The sequence below is a fragment of the Selaginella moellendorffii genome, unplaced genomic scaffold (genome assembly GCF_000143415.4).
Source record: "Selaginella moellendorffii unplaced genomic scaffold, v1.0 SELMOscaffold_13, whole genome shotgun sequence".
Lineage (NCBI taxonomy): Eukaryota > Viridiplantae > Streptophyta > Lycopodiopsida > Selaginellales > Selaginellaceae > Selaginella > Selaginella moellendorffii.
The window spans coordinates 126,114-146,038 of NW_003314274.1; the positions used below are offsets into that span (position 1 = coordinate 126,114).

Consider the following 19,925-nt stretch of genomic DNA (forward strand, 5'->3'; position numbering starts at 1 on the left):
GAGAAGATTAGGGTTTATAGCGATGGTCTTCTTCGATCGTGATGCGCACGTCCAGTTCTTTGCAGGATTTCTCGTCCGCGGCCTGTCGGCGGACTACCTTGGGCAGGAATGCAACACGCTCTCGTTAGCCTACTTCGCGATCTCGGCTCTCGACATCCTCAATGCCCTGAATCAGGTATTTGTCTCGGATCGCGAGCGCGAGCGCTTAGCATTGCTCTTTCCCTGCCGTAATATCAGATTCCGACTGGCGAGATCGTGGATTGGGTGTATAGTTTGCAAGTTTTGCCGCTCAAGGAGCTCGACGAGTACGCGGAGAAAGGTCTGGAACAGTAGTTGTGAGCGCTGGAATTTTGATCGCCGTGTGGATCCAGATTTGAGGTTTGGATTTCTTGGATCACGCTCGACTTATGTGTCTCGTGATGTGCGTTTGCTCTTCCTCTTTTTGATTTCTCTTTCCTTACCTTGATTTTCTATTCTTTCATTCAGGGCGTGGAGTCCTCATACGATGGTGGTCACCTGGCCATGACTTACTCGGCTTTGGCGATTTTGAAGATACTTGGAGACGACTACTCTCGAGTCTCTAGAAATGCCATTGTTCGTTCCATGCAATCGCTACAGCAACCGGATGGATGGTAGTACCGAATTCTCTTGAAGAACTAATTGTTTCTTCCTTTTTCTTGGCAGCTTCACTCCTGTTCATCTGGGTGCTGAAAGGGATTCGCGTTTCCTCTTCTGCGCAGGTGAGCAAAGCAATGTTATGCTTGTGAGTATAAGCTTTGCACTGATGTCGTTCCTTTCTAGCTGCCATTTGCACTTTCCTTCAAGATTGGAGTGGCATGGACGTACCGCTGGCCTGTGACTACATAGCCAAATGTCAGGTTGTTTTGCGATGGATGCTGACGACTTAGCTAACTTATTTTTTTGTTTTCAGTCATATGATGGTGGTTTTGGATTGTGCCCGGGTTTAGAGGCTCATGGTGAGGATTTCTTGAACATTTACGCGTGATATTTTCTTTTTCTTTCTGTGGCTGAAGGAGGTGCTACCTACTGTGCGGTTGCAGCTCTCAAGCTTATTGGACAGTCTGCTGAAAAGGGAATAACAGGCATAGACTTCCCGCTTCTGACCAGTTGGTTATTACAGGTAAAGTAGCCACGGCTTGATTGTTGAGTAGATTTTCTGAATCCTTTCCATCTTCAACTAGCGACAAGCAGTTACCGGAGGCTTTCAAGGAAGAATCAACAAAGCACCAGACACATGCTACGCTTTCTGGTAGGAATTTCCGCCACTTCGAAGCACGTTTTGATGACTTTTTCTTACAGGGTCGGGGCTAGCCTTGTTTTTCTAGGAGCCTACAAACTTTGTGACCGAGAAGCTCTACGATTGTCTTTGCTTAGTTGCCAAAACAAGGTGAAGAACGAATAGCTTGCTTTTTTCTCAGTCTGACACTTACTTCTGGCAGAAAGGTGGATTTAGCAAGTATCCCGATGACGATGTGGATATGCTACATTCCTACTACGGTGTCTGTGGCTTCAGCCTTCTCAACGAGCCTGGGCTTGAGAGTCTATGCTGTGAGCTAGGCATTTCCGCTCGTGCTGCCGGTGATTTCGACATGGGTTCTGACACGGTGAAGTTTTCATATCTCGAAGAAGAAACTCCCGACTAACGCCATTCAAACTATGGTAAGTTTGAAGTAATATGCTTTCCCCTGGTGACTGATCCTGAAAATTGTGTGTGTGACGCAGAGGTGGTCAATATGCTTGGAACCAGTTGATCGCAAAACGCGGCTGGAAAATTATGCTGGCTGTTTGGTCTCGGGTTTGTCTCATCTTGTCCTTCCTCTGTTCTTGCGGCTTGTTCTACCGAATTCTTCTCCCGCATACTCTTAACAGCTTGTGACAGTCGATATTTGGCTACCTCCATGTCCACAATTGGTTTCGGGTAATTGGTTCCTAGCTCGACACCAGCTGCTTGCAATCTACTTACAGGTGCACTATATGGATGGTGAATCCACTGGTTTGGGAGCCTGCTGAGTTCTGGAAGCCATCTCCGAACGTACTCCCCTTTGGGGTCAAGCTTACATCCTTCCTCCTGCAGCCGCAGAGATATAAATTTCAGCGCTACACTTCCGTGCTACTTACGTGAGGATCGAGTACACGGTCTAGTTCGTGGCCATCGGTCAAGCAACCGGAAACGTACTTCCAGCCGAGTATATCGCTCTCTAAATCGGCATCGAGCAAAGTGTCCCAGAAGTATTTTATCCCCCAGGTCCAAGGGAGCTGCAAAAACTTTATCAGGAAGCTGGATGTTACCACTCGAAGTTTGCAGTGCAGCCATCCTGTCGACCATAGCTCGCGCATAGCTGCATCCACCAACGGGTAACCAGTTTTTCCGAGCTTCCAAGCCTTGAAATGGATCTCATCGTTTCTCCAGGGGAAGTTTTTCAGCAGGGATTGCTCCTGAGTGAACGGGAAATGGAAGCTGATATATCTGGAGTACTCCCTCAGGCCTATAGCTCGAAGAAAGAGATGTGCGTTCCGACGGGGACAGAACAGCTGCTCTTCGTCTCTCTGTTTGGACCGTATGCAATTGTAGAGTTTCCGGATGCTGAGCTCTCCAAAGTGCAAGTATGGAGAAAGGTGTGAGGTGGAGTTGTCTGCCGTCTCTCTACTGGTGGTATAATCGTTAAGAGGGCCGACTAGGAAGGCTTGAAGAGCATCGTTTGCGTGTTTACACCCAGGGGACCATGTCCGCGCCAGCAACTCGTTACTACTTTTCTCGGACTCATCTTCAAGGCATAGCTCCTCTATACTACATGGAGTGGGGAGATTTCCTGCAAAACTTATGAGATCCAGGTATTCTGCTTTTTTCTTTTTTGTTGTGCTTACCCCGGTAAGGAAATAATCGTGCTTGTGATGAATCAGGCATGTCTGGCTCAAAACGCGTTCGCAAGAAGCGGTTCCAAAATCCTGCGAAAGTAGTAAATGCGTGGCCCTGTTCGTCGTATATCTCCCACGGTTCGTGCAAGGTGTCGCAGTTGAAGTTGTGTACAAAAATTCCATACTCCAGGAGTCTCTGCTTTACACGACGATCACGGGCCACAGTGATGGGATCTGCTTGCAATGCATCGAGTAAGTTCTACCACGCCGTAAGTTTTCCTAACTCTCTTACCGTACAGATGGTTGCAGAAGATCTGAGTTGATCCTGTAGCTCGAGCTATGTTTACCAGCACAGAGAGCGTGTCGTTCCCCTTTTGGAGGAGGAGCGAACAGCCGTAGCTTGCAAGCGATGCATCGAGGTGAATGAGGCTCTGCTTGAGCCACCATCTTGAGTGTCGGCCCGGTTGGAATTCACCCTCTTCTGCTGGACACCAGATGAAGATTGGAAGGACGACTCCCGGCGCGTTCGCCGCGGCGAGCAGCGCGGGATTATCTTCTACACGAAGGTCTCTTCGGAACCATACCAGGTTACATGCCTTAGAGTTTTCCATTCAGTCACTGAGTCTTCAATGCAGGACAAGCTCGAGCTTTCAATGGAAACATTTTGGAGCCGGGCGCCACACTAAACAGCGTAAGCATATACTTTCCATTCAAGTGCTTGCTTGTTGTCAATTGCAAGCTGGTCCTGGAGCTTAGTACCTTCGTGGCTTCTTTCTCAACAGCTATGTGCTTGATGGCCCTGCTCAACATTCTTATGTGGTGTCTCTTAGTTGCTGGCTTTGAATTGAGGAGAATGACACACGCTGTCTGGATTCCAGAAGTTAATGACAGGGTTTGGAGAGATCTTTCTGGTTGGCGTTGTCAATCTTTGCTGTATGTGGATAAGCTAAATCTCTGTCGCTGAAATCCAGGAATGTGAGCGCGTTGTCAGACTCAGCTTCCACCAACCAGTGTGGACAAGACGTTATGGTATCAGCTTATCCGAGTCCCATGTGAAATCTACCGCAGCTGATTCAATGCTGGGATCTTACAGCTAGCCATACTCCATGCTCTGGTACGACAGCTCTCAAAGGTCTTCGGAGTTATCTATCAAAACTCTTACTTGTTGGTGCAGGTCTCTTGTCAATTTTACAAGTAGCAGCCAAACAAGTGTACCGGGAGAAGATCCAGTCAATTTTTGGATTCGGCCGCAGCGACTCGTGTCTTGCTTGTTTCAGAGGTTTTGTCCAGTATTGACGGTGGCATATAGAGGACAAGGGCAAAAAATGTTAAGTTTTTGCTGACATGCATGGTTATCATGTAAGGCAACATTTCTTGAACATCTCGATAACTTTAGCTAACGAACTTTTGAGATAGCTATTTTGGGCAATCCTAGTTGCTCAAATGGATAAAGCTTTAACCATGTTTCAGCTGACATTGATCAATGTTGATCATTATAAGAAAAACTGAACTCTAAATCTCTTTCCTCGATATTCAAGCATAATTGACTATTATTATAGTACTAGATCGATAATTTCCAAGACTAAATGGTTCAATTGCTCTATGCATTTTCTTAAGTTTAGGAGAAAGTTTAAATAAATTGCTACACATTGCATGTAATAACGCTTAATTTTCTTATTACTTATTAATCCAATTGATCAAATAAAGTATATAACCATCAATGGCTTGGTAGAAGAAGCGGTCCAAGGACGTACCGGGCTGGATCTTACAATGGATCAGTTTTTGGCCATGGTTGGTGGTAGTCAATTTTCCTTATAAGCATGTTTGTAATTTATAAACACAAAATTAATCTTATTGCATATTAATTATTAGATGATAGAATAAAAAAGGATATATTAGAAAGGGTTTTTAAAATCTTATAAAATATAAATACAAAATTAATCTAACTGAATAACAACCATGAGATGGTAAAATATCCTAGAATATCAGTATATTCTAAGTATATTCACTACCAACCAAAAATTCTCTCCTAAGACTTTTTTTCTGCAGTTTTATTTATTATTATTTTATTTATAGTTATGAATAGAAAACTTAACTTATATATTTTATTATTTATGATAACTTTTTATTTTATTTTTAATAAGTTTAAAAAAGATGTAAATGTTTTTATATACAAGAAGGCCATACTAATATGGCACTTAGTTTCTTTAATAGGTCATTATTTATTTTAGCTGTCAGTCATGTATATATAACTAACATATATATATATATATATATATATATATATATATATATATATATATATATATATATACCATCCTTATTCTAGTAAATGAATTAATATTTAATAAATTAGAATTTATTATCATTAGTATATAGAAAGAAAATTGTGATGGCAATTTGGGGGAGGTATACCTGAAAAAAAAACACATGTGTATAAATTATTGAAAGACATATATGTGAATACAAATGTATAAGCATGCATTAGTGCCACCCAGATATGCATAGCAAAGTTTAGGTTAGTTCCACATATGCAATTTCTTACAAAATTTCAACTCTGTATTTACTTAAGATAGTTTCCTTGTTGAAGGTAATGGAAAGTGCTTTTCAAAGTTTTTGTAACTCAAGGTTTTGCACAATAAAACAAAACATAACAAAACAAATGTAACAAACCACTGGAATGCCAAAAACTTATGTGTGTGATTAGAAATGTGAAAATTCAATTCAACTAATGCTTTACTAAAATTATAGTATGATCCATTTGCTCATGGAAAAGCCACCATGTTCAATGCCTAGAAAAGACTCTGCAATCTCCTCCACACTACTCAAACAAATGAGAGGCACTTGCAAGACCAATCAAAACTACATTTGAAATATATCCCAGATCTGCAAGAAAACACAAAATGAGAGGCAAATGGAACAAATATAAAAGATGGTCACAATGAAGAAATCATAAATTTGAGCTCAATAACACAAGAATGAAACAAAAAAAAAATCCTCATTAGAATGTAATATCAGTCTTGAGTGGCAATTGAAGTGTTATGCTAATGCATATATGGATGACAAAAATATTATACATACAATCACAGTTCGATTGCTTATATAGCAATTTCAAAGTGATTGTCTGCATAATATTTTTGCATGTAACTCAAAGTTTGCATATGTGTAAATATAATAATGCATGCATGTGCAATCATATATTCATTAAACCAAAATTTGAAAAACCAATATCAATTTTTTATCATAGTTTTTGCTTACAATAAAAAGTATAGAGATACACTAAACTTTTTCATAATGACTATCAAGCCACATCTCATGTAATAATGCGAAATCCAATTGAAGAATATAAAATAATATTTATATATTTGATAAATATTATATTAGCATAGTGGGAATGAAATTTCAGAAATAGCATATTCTCAATTCGGAAAAAAATTAGTAACAAATATACATCCAGCTTTTTCCGCATCATCAACCTGTCAACGAGCTGTCTGTGGTTGTTGCCCTGCGTGTCCACCAGGAAGGACTCTTGTGGTAAGATCCTCCTTTTTTTTAAGTCAAACCAATGGGAGGAGATGCTTGGTGAGTGGAAATATGCCCATGCTTTTCCATGATCCCATGGAATCATTATACTGTATGTGCTTTTCTTTAACAAGAAAACTAGTGGGGCTGTGACGTCGTTCTTGAGGAATGAGGATTGCGTTTGGAATTCTTAATGTTTTTGATCGGTTACAGCTTGACCCTCTTGTAGCCCATTAAGGATGACAATGCGAAGGACGGCTATGGCCTTTCGGGTGTTCTAGAAACAGCAATCCTCTCTGGTGTCAGGGTTTGGGATCAGTGTCTCGAACTTTTCATGAACCTCTTTATTTTGGTGTTATGGGTAGAAGAAACCATTACAACTTGTGATTTATATCATGGTGGTGCTACTTTTTTAGCGCTGCAAAGTTTGACCAAGAGATCCATAGAAAAGTTTAATGTGGTAGCCCTGGATTCTGGCTGGCATGGTACTCCCACTTACTAGTTAACATTTTGGCATTCTATGTGTATTGATCATTGCATTGATTGAATCGAGCCCCACAAATACAGGTGATGTGTGTTGTCTATAATGTGATTCACCTTTTAAGTAACTCAAGTTTTCCTATGCTCTATTACAGATACGTCTTATAGTGACTCTCATCCAGGTGTTACAGCTTATATGTATATCCTCAATCATTCACCTCAAGAACATTTCATTATCAGTGTTATATCATAATGCTTCCTCACGCTTGACAACATTGGGCTCGGCTTGTTTTGTTCCGAATTAACCTTTTCTTTGTAGGGACACAGGACACCATATATTCGCACGAGGATCTATCAGCCAGGTCTGTTTTTGACTATTAAAATGAATAATGGCCAGCATTATCAGCCAAATTTTTACTAGAGGATCACATACTTTGGCATAGAAACGTACGGGGAGGAGACGCTTTGGATCGGAATCTCACTCGAGATAAAATCATGAAGAATTTCATTCGCTCTCTCTTCGCCCTCGCCCTGACAGCCAGGAATGAGTGTAAGAAAGATACCCCAATGAATTGTGTAGTAACAAGTGTACCACAAACTGGCGTGGCGGTGTATATGTCAAATCCAAAGTAGATTCGTTGCGAGAAATCCACACATCCTTTTTCTTTATAGAGCTACAGCATGCCCAACTGTTTAATTGGAACTGCTAGCACACACCTTCTTGACCTCTTCCCAAAGGCGGTAGCAGAGAGCCTTCCAAGTTCCGAGTATAAATATCAAGTGGCAGACTGTCCACAAATAAGTTTGTGAGGAGCAGAAGCTCACAAAGATCGTTGAGCTTCTACTCTTTTCTCACAAACAAAATGGAGTTGATGGCTGCTTTCAGACTAGCACTCGGCATCATAGGTTTGCCCTGCATAATCACCAGCTTCTAATGTCTGATTAAAATGCTGTTTTCTTTTTCCAGGAAACATTACAGAAATTTCCATTTGCCTGGCTCCAATGTAAGCAACATATAAACTCAAGTTTTTTTGTTTGTTGTTTTGGTGAAACGTTTCAAATTTTAGGCCAACGTTCTGGAGGATCTACAAGAACAAATCAGTAGAAAAATTCTCCTGGTTACCATATGCAACAGGTCTCTTGTATGCAGCATACTGGGGATGCTATGCATTGCCATTCATCACAGAGCACAACATGCTCCTCTTCACAGTCTCAGTTGCACAGGCGGTTCTGGAGCTCATTTACCTCATCATCTTCCTAGTTTACTCCTCACCAAAACAAAGGGTGCATATCTGAAAGAGTTTCATACCAGAAGGCACTTATATAATATTTCGGTTTCTATGCAGGCAAGTGTTGCAGGAGCAATTTTCGGTGTAGCAGCATCAGTTGCTGCAACAATTGCAGTAGCCAAGTCAGCAATGCACAAGCGACCAGAGAGGTGCATGTTTGCAGGGCTTCCAGCTGCCATTGTCACAGTTGCTATGTATGCATCTCCTCTCACTGTCATGGTAAGAAGATTTCTTTATTTCTTTCCTCACTGATCAAGAATTCTTTGTAACAGAGGCTGGTAATCAAGACCAAGAGTGTGGAGTACATGCCATTCTTGCTCTCCTTCTCAATCTTTGTCAATTCGGTTGCCTGGACAATCTATGGTGTTTTACAGCTTGACTACTTCATACTGGTAAACTTTCCTCTCCTCATTCTATGTGTTTTCTGTTTTTCCTGATAATATTTTTCTTCTTCTTCTCCATCCAGATTTCAGAAGGACTAGGTGCCATCCTTGGTACTAGTCAGCTTGTTCTATATGCTCTGTATAGACCAAGAAAGGACACCAGCAAAGAAGAGATTAAACTTCGGGAATTACGAGATGATGCCAAGAAAGCAGCACATATTACATTTCAGGAATTACAAGACGATGCCAAGAAAGTAGCACATATTACACTGGATGTTGACAAACTGCAAGGCCTGAACAAGAACACAGAAGAGGTCTCTCAATGAAAAACTTGAGGCTCCAAATTATATCTCCCAGCAAAAGAATATGGTTCCTTTTTTACTTTCTCACTTCTTTGCCTTGCCACAAAGCAAGACGTTTTGAGGAATTGGCTCGTTGATTCCATTGGGATCTTCCGGATTGACCACCCGCATGTAAAACTCTTGTCCAAGATACTGCCTTATAACATTTTGAGACCGCACATTCCACATGCCAACGTTGTCCAGCTCCAGCATAATGGCAGTCCACGACTTGGCATACACCTTCAAATCATAGATTAAAACATCTTAGCTTGCGAATTAATAGACTAACAGCTTACTTGAACTGTGGATCTGGCAACCGCATCCACAAGATTGTAAGTTAGCCTGCTTGAAGTTGTCCAGTCCCCTGGTCCCATACTGAGAAAACATAGTACAGCAATTAATACAAATACCGAAGTAACAAAAAGATAAAACGATGAAAAAAACTTACCCGACCACAAAGAAAGCATAGCCATCGATATGCCAGGACTGTACTGGATTCTCGTTGTTCTGGAATATGATCTCCATGAACGACCTGTACGTGCCAGATAGCACCGACGCACCATTATAGGGACTCCGCCCGTCGGGATAATCGGGGATCGAGTTGGGAGAAAAGACTCCTCCGATCTTATAGAAATCTGCCAGCTTCAATGGAGTTCCTGGATGCATGTAGGAGATGCCATTCACAGCAAAGCGCTGTTTTCCATTGATGGCCGGGGCCGAGTTTGCGAGCTTTACTGTTTTGGAGATGTTGATAAGTCCATAGTGGAAAGACCCCTGTGGATTAGGCCTCGCGGCGCCAGCGGTCAGATTCCACCTGCAAAATAAAAGTGAGGCATGGGAAATGCAGCTTCATTTTTTTATACCAGGATTACTTACTTGATGGTACGTGCTTGATTAAACGAGAAGTTTATATCACCCACAGCAGGTCCCGCTGGAAAGGGACCAGAGACACGCGAGAAAGAGTTTGTGTAGTGAAGAACTGCAACACCCGTGAGCTCTGGGAGACTGAACCTGGAAGTTGCCATAATATAAAAGTCTTTGGGACTCTGATCAGTGGTGATGAGAACCGAGTAGGACTGGCCAACGTGAACGTCAAGTGAGTCGTAGAGTGCTTGAGCCGTGTAGGATCCCTCCGTCTCCACCAGCTTCATTTTGTGGCCTTGAATTCTAAAGTTGAGCGAGGAAACGCTCCCCACGTTGGAGATTCTAAGCCTGTAAGTTTTGCCTGCACCGTTCTAGCAGTGTTAGTCTATCTGTTAGTTTATAAACGATAAAGCTTTGTGTACCTGGTTGTACTGTCAAGGTTGTTCCATAAGGACCACGTCCATTGATAAGCACGCCATCCCCCTTCCCAATCATCTCCCCTCGATCCAACGCAGCTCTTAATTGCTGGAAGAACGAAACATGTTTAACAAAAAGGAGAAACACAAAAAAAGCTACGAACTTACTGTGTGATTAAACTTGTACCAGTCGCCGATAAGAACTGTTAGCTCCGCAAAAGGAGGAGCAAATGGAACAGGAATCACTGCTCGGTTGTGGATGCGAATCCCTCCGTAGCCACCAGCCGCTCGTTGAAGAAGCAAGGATGGAAAGTAGGAAAACGTTCCAATCTGGTCCTTGGCTTGGAACTGGTAAGTCCAATTCTGTCCGGGCATTATTGGGCAGTTCGTTCCAAGCGTTCCATCTTGCCATGAATCTCGCCGCAGTTGCAATCCATTCCTAGAAGAAGAAAGCAAAAGAAATTCATCAACAAAGTGCCACAACAGGGCATTTGCTACAAAGATGCGTTTGAGATGTTCCTACCAGGTAAGAAGCAGAGGCTCGTCCAAACTGTTGCGCAGATTGATAACGACGTTGTTGTTCGTTGTGGTCTCAAGCTCGGGACCCGGAAACTGCCCGTTTATCGCGATTACCTGGACGATCCCCAAGAACATCACAAAAAATTAGACGATAATCTCATTGCCTGCAAAGATCTCGAAACACTTACCCGCTGGTTCACTCCCAGAGGCGATGTGTTGACGAAAGAAACATTCCAGTCGTGGAACTGGTACGGATCTCCCGCTCTGGCGACTAGTACCAAGGCGCATGCGACCAATGCAGCATTGAGGAGCAATGCCGGTCGCGCCATAGCTGGAAATCGCCCCCACAAGCCGCGATCGATCGAAATATCAGCAAAGAATCGAAGAATCGATGGATTTCGGCGCAAGAAGGACGAATCTAGCTAGCGCCGGGGTGGAGAGGCCATGGCCGCGAGCAAGAGGCGTCGTCGAGAGGGAGGAGGCTGGAGCAATGGAGAGAACCCTGAGAGCGACGGCGTTAACGAGAAATGAATATGCCACCGATTTGAGGCATGGATACCTTTTTCCTCGCGGTGGGCACGAGGAAAAAGCTCTGGATGCCCAGCCGTGATTAATCATTACTAATGGGGATTATCGGACTAAGAGGAAAGAGACCAGCCTCCATTCATGTGAATGGCGGGACAAAAAAGCTGACCTGGCGTGCTAGCTGTCCTAGTCAGCTTTAGTAGTCAACGGCCCCGATCTCCCCTGATCGCACGGCGCGCCGCAAATGCCAAAGCATATTCGTTTTCCCGCCGTTTGGAGGCCAGCACAGCTGGAAAAGGACCCCCGCCCCCGAAAAGAATGTTTCTTGGTTCTTTCCTTCACCGCGTCACGATAATGAGGTCGGCGATCATGCTTTTTAACTCGCAAAAACTAATCCTGGCTTCCAACTGTTAGAGAATCTACAAAACAATAAGCAAAAACATACCTCGCGTCGTAAGTTGCCGAGAGAACATCGTGTGATCTTGCAAGTTTGTCAGTTGAGTTGCTTGAGATCTTCCAAGCCAAAGTTAAGTCACTGCTCCGCAGAGACGAAGCTTGCTCCAGAGTCGGGGGACTCGGAGTCCGATATCTGGAAGGGCTGCTTTGATGTCTTTCGAGGCTTCTTTCCCTGCTTTGGCTTTGCCGGCTTGTCCTCCTCCTCCGCGAACTCGTCTAAGTTGATTGGCGAGCGCGTGGTTTTCCACTCCGAGTCTGGAGCATCCCTTTGCCGCTTCGGCATTGACGCCGCGGATACCTTGTTCCGAGTTTTGTCCGAACTCGAGTGCTCGCGTACCACTTGATCGACCACCTCGAGAATTCGAGCACCGTACTTATTGCTCTTAACCCTGTTTGCAAGAAAGGATTAGCTAAGAAGGAAGAAGTTTTAGGTGAAACGTACTTCCCAATGCCGTTGATTTCTAGCAGTTCATCTACGGTCTTCGGAAGCCTCTTACTAATCTGATGAAGCTCTCCATTTCTGACACACAAAACAAAGTCAGCTTTCCTACATACAATGTAAACTCACCCCATGATATGATACGGAAGAAGATTCCCTCCAATTTCATTCATTATTTCCGTTCGTAACTTTTGAAGAGCAGAATAAACTTCCATCGAAATTGCCTGCCAAGGAAACGTAAATCACATTGCCCCAGACAGAAGTTTATAGAACTCACGGGTGAGACCGAACTCGAAGACGAAAGTCCATCTTCTGGATCAGATAGCTTTGTCGCCAGAGGTGCTTTTTTAGTCGACACGGGAGTGCGTTCGGGTTTGTCAGCTTTTTTCACAGCAGGAAACCTGTTTCCGCGGTCACTGTATCAGCCCCTAATCGATAAGAACAAGAAAAGAATACTTCATCACGATTTTGCACACTCCATCAAATAGTTCCCGTGCTTTGTAGTCGTTAACCTGTCAACGTTTTCCTAAGTTTTGAAATTGTGCTGAACGTACGTACCTTTAAGATTGAGGAAATAGAGCCAAATGTATCGCTTTTGTTGATGTTCTCCTTCAATACCTCATCAAACACCAGTCGATGCAATATCCTTTCTACGACACTTTTGTTTAAACTCTTTCCTGCCCCGTGGAGCTCTTGCAGATGATGATTAGCGTTTTTAACCTGCAGTTAATATGATAGTAAGCGTGAATAAGCACGCATACATACCTGCTGGCTCATGGAACCTCGAAAAACATCTATAACATGCGACATGGTGAAGCTTTGGCCAAGACCATTGATGAGCTGCACCTGCATTTACAGTTTAAGTAATACCTCTGCCGAGTTTGTTCAATTGATAGCTTACAAGCTGCTGGCAAACTGGAGTCATATCTTCTTCGACAAAACTTACAGCTTTGGAGCAGTTATCGCAAGTGCTTTTGCAAGATGCGCTGTCAAATTTTTCACCAAAATGACCAAGTTGAAGAGATCTCCGACAATCCACCTCGTTTTCGCAGTAAGCACCCTGTGGTAGTCCTAAATTGAATGTACATCATCTCAAATCGAAGCTTACCATCCTTTGAAGATTGTCAAAGTTTGTTTTCAGTTGATTCGCAGTGTCAGAATTGTTCCAGCTACGTCCAGTAGAAGTCTGATCGACAGCTCCTTGAGAAAGTAAATGCTTTACCCGAACCTGGCATTACAACTTCTGTGAGAAAATCATTCCCTCTGTTGTCCTAATGCTTACATAGTCACTATAGCTGTAGTAAAGAATACAAGAAGCTGGAAGATTGTCTCGTCCAGCACGACCGGATTCCTGGTTGAAAAACCGTTAAAATGCATCGAAGTAAATTAAAAAAAAGGTACCTGGTGATAGCCTTCAATTGATTTTGGAATAGAATGATGTATGACGAATCTTACATCTGGCTTGTTGATACCTGTCAAAATTCCTGTGAAGCTCACGCAGTTTAGTATTATGCGGGCTTACCCATGCCGAATGCCACAGTGGCACAGATTATATTGATTTCGTCCTTACTCCACATACGTTGCACCCTGTTCCTTTCTTGTGGATCCATGCTAGCATGGTAGAAACCAATTTTGTGACCGGTTTTCTAGAAGGATACTATCAGTACAATTTGCAAGAGTACGAAACATACTTACCCGAAGCTGTTCGCAAACTCTCTCGCAATCCATCTTTGAAAAGCAATAAATTATACCAGATTCATGAGGATAGTTTTCTTTGATGAAAGCGTCAATCTCTTCGTAGACTTTCTTTGTTTTTGGTACGACTGAGTACCTGCAGCAAGGAATTAGCCAACACATCACAGAAACATTCACAGCAAGAAACCTTAAGTTCGGTCTGTTGAAGGTTTGCCGGAAAATTATGCATTTGCAGAGACCAAGAGCTTGAACTACGTCTTCTTTGACTCTCATTGTAGCAGTAGCTGTAAGTGCCATCAGTGGTACGTCCGGGAATTTTTGCTTCAAAATGCCTAAATTCTTGCCGCATTGAAGAAAACATCATGAGCTAGATGTAACACAAAATATTTCCTACCTGGTAATCTGGACGAAAGTCATGACCCCACTGGCTGACACAATGTGCCTCGTCGATGACAATACGTGCCAAGAGTCTTCTCCTGTGCAAGTTCTCCAAGTTCCTCAGTAGATTATCGCTTCTGTATGATTGGGTCAGAAAAGCACGTATACATTATGTAGTTGTAACCTTGCAATTTTCTCAGGCGTCACATATAGCAGACGGTATTCGCAATGGTCAAAATTAAGCTGCTGCAAGATTTGCCTTTGCTCTTCGTATTCCAGGTTTGAGCTTAGGTGTTCGGCTCGAATGCTGGCCTACAAAATGATAGAATATTTATTCCCTTTTTTTCGTTGCAGTATACCTGTGAGAGATGCATTATTTGGTCCATGATAAGAGAGACAAGAGGACAGACTACCAGAGTCACACCCGGGCAGCAAATAGCTGGAAGCTACAGAAAAAACCATTTAGTAGCATTTTTATATGGAAAAAAGCATACCTGATACGTAAGGCTCTTTCCTCCGCCAGTCGGCATGAGCACAAAGACGTCATGACCGCTCATGGTTGCATTGATTATTTCATGCTGATTTGGCCTGAAGGACTTGTTACCAAAATATCTTCTGTTGTTCGCCTAAACTTTAAAAAGCCTATGTAAAGAACAATAAACAAAAATGAAATATCTGCTGACCTTCAAATCCATGCTCCAAGGAAAATCACTTCGAGACCACTGTCTGTCGTTAGCACCTTCGACATAATTCACCTCGGAAAAATTCTGTCGAACGTAATCACGGGATTGCGGCGTGGTCAACGATAAACGTCCATCAAAAGCATATGGTTGCACAGACTGGGGCGTAGACCATTGCCTGTGAATATGATTTTCTTCGCTAGGAGGATATGGTTGACAGAACTGAGCCGATGGTGGACTGGACCACTGCCTCTGGATATGATGGGTTTCAGAAAAGTTTTCCCGTCTATAATCTCGAGGGCCGGTATTCGATGGTGGCGTGTCCAAACAAATCGTCGACGAAGCAGTGGCAGGATACCCTGAAGGTGGCGTGTCCAAAAGTATGGGACCTGTATGCGGAATCGCAAACTGCGCACCAGCTCCTGCATGGGTGCCACCAAAAACGGCAGGAGCTGATTGCGTTGTTTGGAATCCTTCAGGCGTGGCACTAAGTTGGCCGCTCTTCACATAATGTTCTGAGACAATCTGATCAAGATCAATATCCTGCATTCCAGGGTAAGACGTGAAAGAAACTTCACGCTGCTCGTTTACCTCGAGAAAGTCATCGTCCACAAAAGAGTCACATGTAGTAGCACTATGTTTAGAGACAGCCCCCGACTTCCCGTGAGTTTGTTCAACAACTATCGGACCGCGCTGAGATACCGTCTGGTTCTGTGAAGGCAATGCGGCCGAAGTCAAGGGCTTTCGACAAATATTACTCGAAGAATCGATAACCGGCGCACTAATCCCAGGCCTGACGTAGTCAATGTGTGTCGCAGCTAAGCTTTTCCACACCTTTTTCCAAGTCACGACCAATTTAGAACCATTGAGTCATGCGAAGAATCCATGTACGCACCTTCGAAGCCGCTTGAGAATGATTCGCATCGACGGGTTGAATCACGCATGCCATAGAGATCCTAGAAACGTTTTTTTTTTCTCAGAGACGACAAAGACGAAAACAGCACAGGACTCACCGAGATAAATGCGGCCGCTGCCCAGGCAACGAGTAAAAGAAGCCACGATTCTTCGACGTGGATAAGCTCTCAAGCTTCTGCAAAACTTGATGTAAATTTGTTTCTACCGCTCCATCATTTGATCCGCATTTCCTGCCATTCCAGTCAGCAATTCCTCGGGATTTCTTCGGCATTTACCTCCTATTCATGAGTTCGTAGCATGTTGAAGCTAAAGCCGAGGAAAATCACTGCCCTGAAAACCCTAGCTGATCTCAGCCCAAATCTTACTCCATAGAAGCTGCACGGCCGCTCGAAATCAAGGGGTGAGCAGCTACATTCGATCCGCACAGTCGCTCAGCCCAGCGCCTTCCTCCCGACGAGCAATGCAGCTGAAACCCAGGGCTTCCCAGAAATGGAGGGAAAAAAGTGCGAAGAGCCCTAAATTTCAAAAGCCAGTAGTGGCGTACAGAAGTGCAGACAAAGATATACCGGTAAATTCTTAGTAAATTCTCCACCGTCCAAAGACCATGAGCACTACAGATTATATAAAGGAATAGATTCGACGATCACGTTTAGGAGCGAGAGAGGGAGTTTATCTTGCTCGCAGGATTTCTTTCTTTATTTTTGGGTAAAGTGAGGGACTCCGCGCAAGAATAAATAAGTGGTGTTAAAGCCAAATGTTCTCGCGAAATTGAAAGAGCTAACGCTGCTCAGGAGGCTCGAAAATCATAGCAATGGATCAAATATTACACGCGAAATTCATCATTGGAATCATAGGTGAAGTTCTTGATCCAGAAATCCAGCCAGAGCTCTCTCTCTCTCTCTCTCCTCTGTCTCTCTCTCTGTTGCTCAAATTCTTTTGTGCAATCAACTCATGTTTGATCGTCACTGGTGCGTGTCATTCTTCCAAAGTGATTGAATCTTTCCTCGATCATTCTTCTCCGCGATTTCATCAGCAATCTCTTTGCTTGTAGTCGCAAAAAAGACGAGAAATCTCTCGCGGATTTCTTAACTAACGGAAGCTAACGCCTTCAAGTTGCCTTGTGGTGCCAGGAAATATTGCTACCATATCAACCAGCCTCGCTCCAATGTAAAAAACTCTAAAGAACTCTCCCTTTTTTCAAATCTCTGACCGATTCAAATATGTTTAGCCCAACTTTCTGGCGGATTTGCAAGCGAAGGTCCACGGACGATTTCTCGTTTCTTCCATACTTAATGTCATTTACATGCAATCTTTTGTGGGGATGGTACGCTCTCCCCTTCATCACCTCCAACAATTTCGAGCTTCTAACCATTTGCATCGCACAAGTCTCACTCCAAACAATCTATATCCTCCTCTACTTTACATTCACGGACCGCTACCAAAAGGCAAGCCCTCTGGAAAGAGTTTTTCAATCTCAAACTTTTGGCAACATTGTTTTCCAGATCAAGCTCTTTTTCTCGATCCTCTTCGTGGGCTTTATCTTCGCGGTTGATTCAGTGGCGTGCCTGAAAATACTTGGCAAGTCTAGAGGGCAATTCTTTGCAGGAACAAGCGCCACGATCGCAGCGCTTCTTTGTTTTGCGTCACCACTTTCGATAATGGTATGTGCGTGTTAGTATTCCCTCCTCCACTCTCTAATATTCTTTGGACTATATACATTCTTTAACGCTTCGGTTTCTTTTCCCAGGGACTGGTCATCAAAACCAAGAGTGTAGAGTATATGCCACTTCTGGTCTCCCTTGCGCTCTTATTCAATTGCGTCACTTGGACGGTTTATGCCCTTTTGGGGAAAGACGTGTTTCTCACGGTAATCCACACTTGTTTGATGTTTCTCTACTGAGTTTTGGTTGCCAGATTGCCGAAGCCATGGGAACTGCATTGGCTGTCGGACAGCTGATTTTGTATGCTTGCTACTGCCGTGTCAAAAAGCCACCGGTCCATGTGGAAGAGTCACTCTTTGAGTCGTCTAAGGACCACTCCAAAGTGGAGATTGCTGTCATAGTTGCACAGCCATCCGAGGATTAGGAAGAGATTAGAACCATTCAATTGATCCGGCTCCTAAACCAAGCTCACAACGCTTGAACAACCTGGAAGACAAATAAAAAACTCTCAAGGTGTTTATGGAATAAAGGATTTAAGCATTTTTGTTGCTAAACTTGAACGGAGAAAAAGTTAGGGTAATCTAAACAATTTACATGACACAGTTATCCACGTGGACAAGAGCGGTTTGTGACGAGTTTTAAGGTTCTTGGCATCCACGAATCTTGGAAGTTTCAATAAACCACACTTTCACTTGTGCTGTTTGCTCATAGCTTGTTCGCAGCCATGAGGGAGATTCTTCACATCCAAGGTGGTCAGTGCGGCAACCAGATTGGAGCTAAGTTCTGGGAGGTGGTGTGCGACGAGCACGGCATCGATCCCACCGGGACGTACCACGGCGACTCGGATTTGCAGCTGGAGCGCATCAATGTCTACTTCAACGAGGCCAGTGGTGGCCGCTACGTTCCTCGCGCGGTGCTCATGGACCTGGAGCCCGGCACCATGGACAGTGTCCGCTCCGGGCCTTACGGCCAAGTCTTTCGGCCCGACAACTTCGTCTTCGGCCAGACCGGCGCTGGGAACAACTGGGCCAAGGGACACTACACCGAGGGAGCGGAGCTCATCGACTCCGTCCTGGACGTGGTTCGCAAGGAGGCCGAGAGCTGCGACTGTCTCCAAGGTGCGTATTACTCTTGATCTTTCCCCGAGCAGCACTTGACTCTCCTTGGACAGGGTTTCAAGTGTGTCACTCCATGGGAGGAGGGACCGGCTCTGGGATGGGAACTCTCCTCATCTCCAAGATCCGCGAGGAGTACCCGGACAGGATGATGCTCACCTTCTCCGTGTTCCCGTCGCCCAAGGTCTCGGACACCGTCGTGGAGCCCTACAACGCGACGTTGTCCGTCCACCAGCTGGTGGAGAACTCGGACGAGTGCATGGTTCTGGACAACGAGGCGCTCTACGACATTTGCTTCCGGACCCTCAAGCTCACCACTCCCACCTGTGAGTAGTCTAGCAAGTTCTTGAGATCATGAAATCTTCTCTTTTTCTCGCAGTTGGCGACTTGAACCACTTGATCTCGGCCACCATGAGCGGGATAACTTGCTGCCTCCGCTTCCCGGGCCAGCTCAACTCGGACCTCCGCAAGCTCGCCGTCAACCTCATCCCCTTCCCTCGCCTCCACTTCTTCATGGTGGGATTTGCGCCGCTCACGTCGAGGGGGTCGCAGCAGTACCGCGCGCTGAGCGTCCCGGAGCTGACCCAGCAGATGTGGGACGCCAAGAACATGATGTGCGCGGCGGACCCCCGGCATGGCCGCTACCTCACCGCCTCGGCGATGTTCCGGGGTCGCATGAGCACCAAGGAGGTGGACGAGCAGATGCTCAACGTCCAGAACAAGAACTCGTCCTACTTCGTCGAGTGGATCCCAAACAACGTTAAGTCGAGCGTGTGCGACATCCCGCCCAAGGGGTTGAAGATGTCTGCGACGTTCATCGGGAACTCGACGTCGATCCAGGAGATGTTCAAGCGAGTGAGCGAGCAGTTCACGGCCATGTTCCGGCGCAAGGCGTTTCTTCACTGGTATACTGGTGAGGGGATGGACGAGATGGAGTTTACCGAGGCGGAGAGCAACATGAACGATCTGGTGTCCGAGTACCAGCAGTACCAGGACGCCACCGCCGATGAGGAGGGCGAGTTTGAGGAGGAAGAGTGATAGAAAACAAGTTTTTCCTATATAATGTATTTTACCTTTAACCTCTGGCATTTCTAATAGTTAGTCCATTTTCGCTGCTTGATCTGGGCGCACCAATCTTTGCCGCCGCGGTTCGCGGCTCCTGGTAGGATTGAAGAGCTCCGATGTCACAAATGCAGAATGCCCCTGAAATCCACCTCCGCCTCAAGGTGTGGAGCTTCATTGTGGCGTGGGAGGCAAGTAGCGTTTGACAATTAGATTCGTGCATTAGATCGCAAGCGATCACTCTTAAAGTTATTTCCTCCCAAGTAATATCTTTTTTTCTTTTCTTCCACGTCTCTCTTTCCTTTTTT

General features: G+C 44.5%; 7 protein-coding genes and 1 long non-coding RNA gene across 12 annotated transcripts; 5 read left to right on the forward strand and 3 right to left on the reverse strand.

Annotated features, from left to right (window-relative positions):
* Nucleotides 1-9: 9 nt before the first annotated feature.
* On the forward strand, nt 10-1,914 carry LOC9646726 (geranylgeranyl transferase type-1 subunit beta). Of its 2 annotated transcripts, none has more exons than XM_024674866.1 (12): nt 10-175; nt 238-319; nt 372-421; nt 487-632; nt 685-740; nt 802-878; nt 932-977; nt 1,035-1,141; nt 1,203-1,270; nt 1,321-1,408; nt 1,461-1,680; nt 1,744-1,914. In XM_024674866.1, the coding sequence occupies exons 1-11, from the start codon at nt 23-25 to the stop codon at nt 1,662-1,664; spliced, it is 1,077 nt and encodes a 358-aa protein (XP_024530634.1). In that variant the 5' UTR covers nt 10-22; the 3' UTR covers nt 1,665-1,680; nt 1,744-1,914. The 2 variants fall into 2 exon arrangements, with proteins under 2 accessions (XP_024530634.1, XP_024530635.1); XM_024674867.1 differs by having other exon boundaries at nt 1,062-1,141.
* Nucleotides 1,657-3,488, reverse strand: LOC9646727 (cryptochrome-1). The gene is made up of 4 exons (XM_024674865.1): nt 3,170-3,488; nt 2,887-3,111; nt 2,140-2,831; nt 1,657-2,089 (listed from the first exon to the last, which is right to left on the reverse strand). The coding sequence occupies exons 1-4, from the start codon at nt 3,486-3,488 to the stop codon at nt 1,676-1,678; spliced, it is 1,650 nt and encodes a 549-aa protein (XP_024530633.1). The 3' UTR covers nt 1,657-1,675.
* LOC112346271 lies at nt 2,770-4,409 on the forward strand. Of its 2 annotated transcripts, none has more exons than XR_002992361.1 (7): nt 2,770-2,853; nt 2,923-3,129; nt 3,177-3,296; nt 3,373-3,464; nt 3,513-3,788; nt 3,849-3,991; nt 4,052-4,409. It is a non-coding gene; the product is annotated as an uncharacterized LOC112346271 (long non-coding RNA). The 2 variants fall into 2 exon arrangements; XR_002992360.1 differs by having other exon boundaries at nt 3,513-3,568.
* A 3,303-nt stretch (nt 4,410-7,712) lies between these two features.
* On the forward strand, nt 7,713-8,936 carry LOC9645880 (bidirectional sugar transporter SWEET1). Its single transcript, XM_002969623.2, has 6 exons — nt 7,713-7,785; nt 7,847-7,883; nt 7,947-8,163; nt 8,226-8,387; nt 8,441-8,560; nt 8,635-8,936. The coding sequence occupies exons 1-6, from the start codon at nt 7,743-7,745 to the stop codon at nt 8,875-8,877; spliced, it is 822 nt and encodes a 273-aa protein (XP_002969669.2). The 5' UTR covers nt 7,713-7,742; the 3' UTR covers nt 8,878-8,936.
* LOC9646728 (L-ascorbate oxidase homolog) lies at nt 8,871-11,547 on the reverse strand. Its single transcript, XM_002969869.2, has 8 exons — nt 10,880-11,547; nt 10,696-10,805; nt 10,341-10,611; nt 10,179-10,281; nt 9,769-10,117; nt 9,341-9,706; nt 9,189-9,267; nt 8,871-9,132 (listed from the first exon to the last, which is right to left on the reverse strand). Exons 1-8 carry the CDS (start codon nt 11,018-11,020, stop codon nt 8,938-8,940), a joined length of 1,614 nt encoding a protein of 537 aa, XP_002969915.1. The 5' UTR covers nt 11,021-11,547; the 3' UTR covers nt 8,871-8,937.
* LOC9645881 (ATP-dependent DNA helicase Q-like 4A) lies at nt 11,226-16,287 on the reverse strand. Of its 3 annotated transcripts, XR_002992342.1 has the most exons (24): nt 16,055-16,287; nt 15,878-16,009; nt 15,760-15,820; nt 15,456-15,698; nt 14,868-15,407; nt 14,679-14,810; nt 14,544-14,630; nt 14,369-14,496; nt 14,201-14,321; nt 13,994-14,145; nt 13,807-13,942; nt 13,634-13,757; nt 13,513-13,583; nt 13,394-13,462; nt 13,220-13,339; nt 13,013-13,171; nt 12,877-12,957; nt 12,670-12,831; nt 12,568-12,623; nt 12,389-12,512; nt 12,241-12,335; nt 12,115-12,192; nt 11,662-12,061; nt 11,226-11,612 (listed from the first exon to the last, which is right to left on the reverse strand). XR_002992342.1 is itself a non-coding variant. In XM_002969870.2 (23 exons), exons 1-23 carry the CDS (start codon nt 16,063-16,065, stop codon nt 11,749-11,751), a joined length of 3,177 nt encoding a protein of 1,058 aa, XP_002969916.2. In that variant the 5' UTR covers nt 16,066-16,287; the 3' UTR covers nt 11,302-11,748. The 3 variants fall into 3 exon arrangements, 2 of the variants coding, with proteins under 2 accessions (XP_002969916.2, XP_024530374.1); XM_002969870.2 differs by having other exon boundaries at nt 11,302-12,061; nt 14,868-15,389; XM_024674606.1 differs by having other exon boundaries at nt 11,302-12,061.
* Nucleotides 16,288-16,547: 260 nt separating this feature from the next.
* On the forward strand, nt 16,548-17,925 carry LOC9645882 (bidirectional sugar transporter SWEET1b). Its single transcript, XM_024674912.1, has 5 exons — nt 16,548-16,633; nt 16,910-16,946; nt 17,008-17,440; nt 17,527-17,646; nt 17,694-17,925. Exons 1-5 carry the CDS (start codon nt 16,591-16,593, stop codon nt 17,862-17,864), a joined length of 804 nt encoding a protein of 267 aa, XP_024530680.1. The 5' UTR covers nt 16,548-16,590; the 3' UTR covers nt 17,865-17,925.
* Nucleotides 17,926-18,158: 233 nt separating this feature from the next.
* LOC9646729 (tubulin beta-1/beta-2 chain) lies at nt 18,159-19,593 on the forward strand. The gene is made up of 3 exons (XM_002969625.2): nt 18,159-18,558; nt 18,612-18,881; nt 18,935-19,593. Exons 1-3 carry the CDS (start codon nt 18,165-18,167, stop codon nt 19,591-19,593), a joined length of 1,323 nt encoding a protein of 440 aa, XP_002969671.1. The 5' UTR covers nt 18,159-18,164.
* The last annotated feature ends 332 nt before the right edge of the window (nt 19,594-19,925 follow it).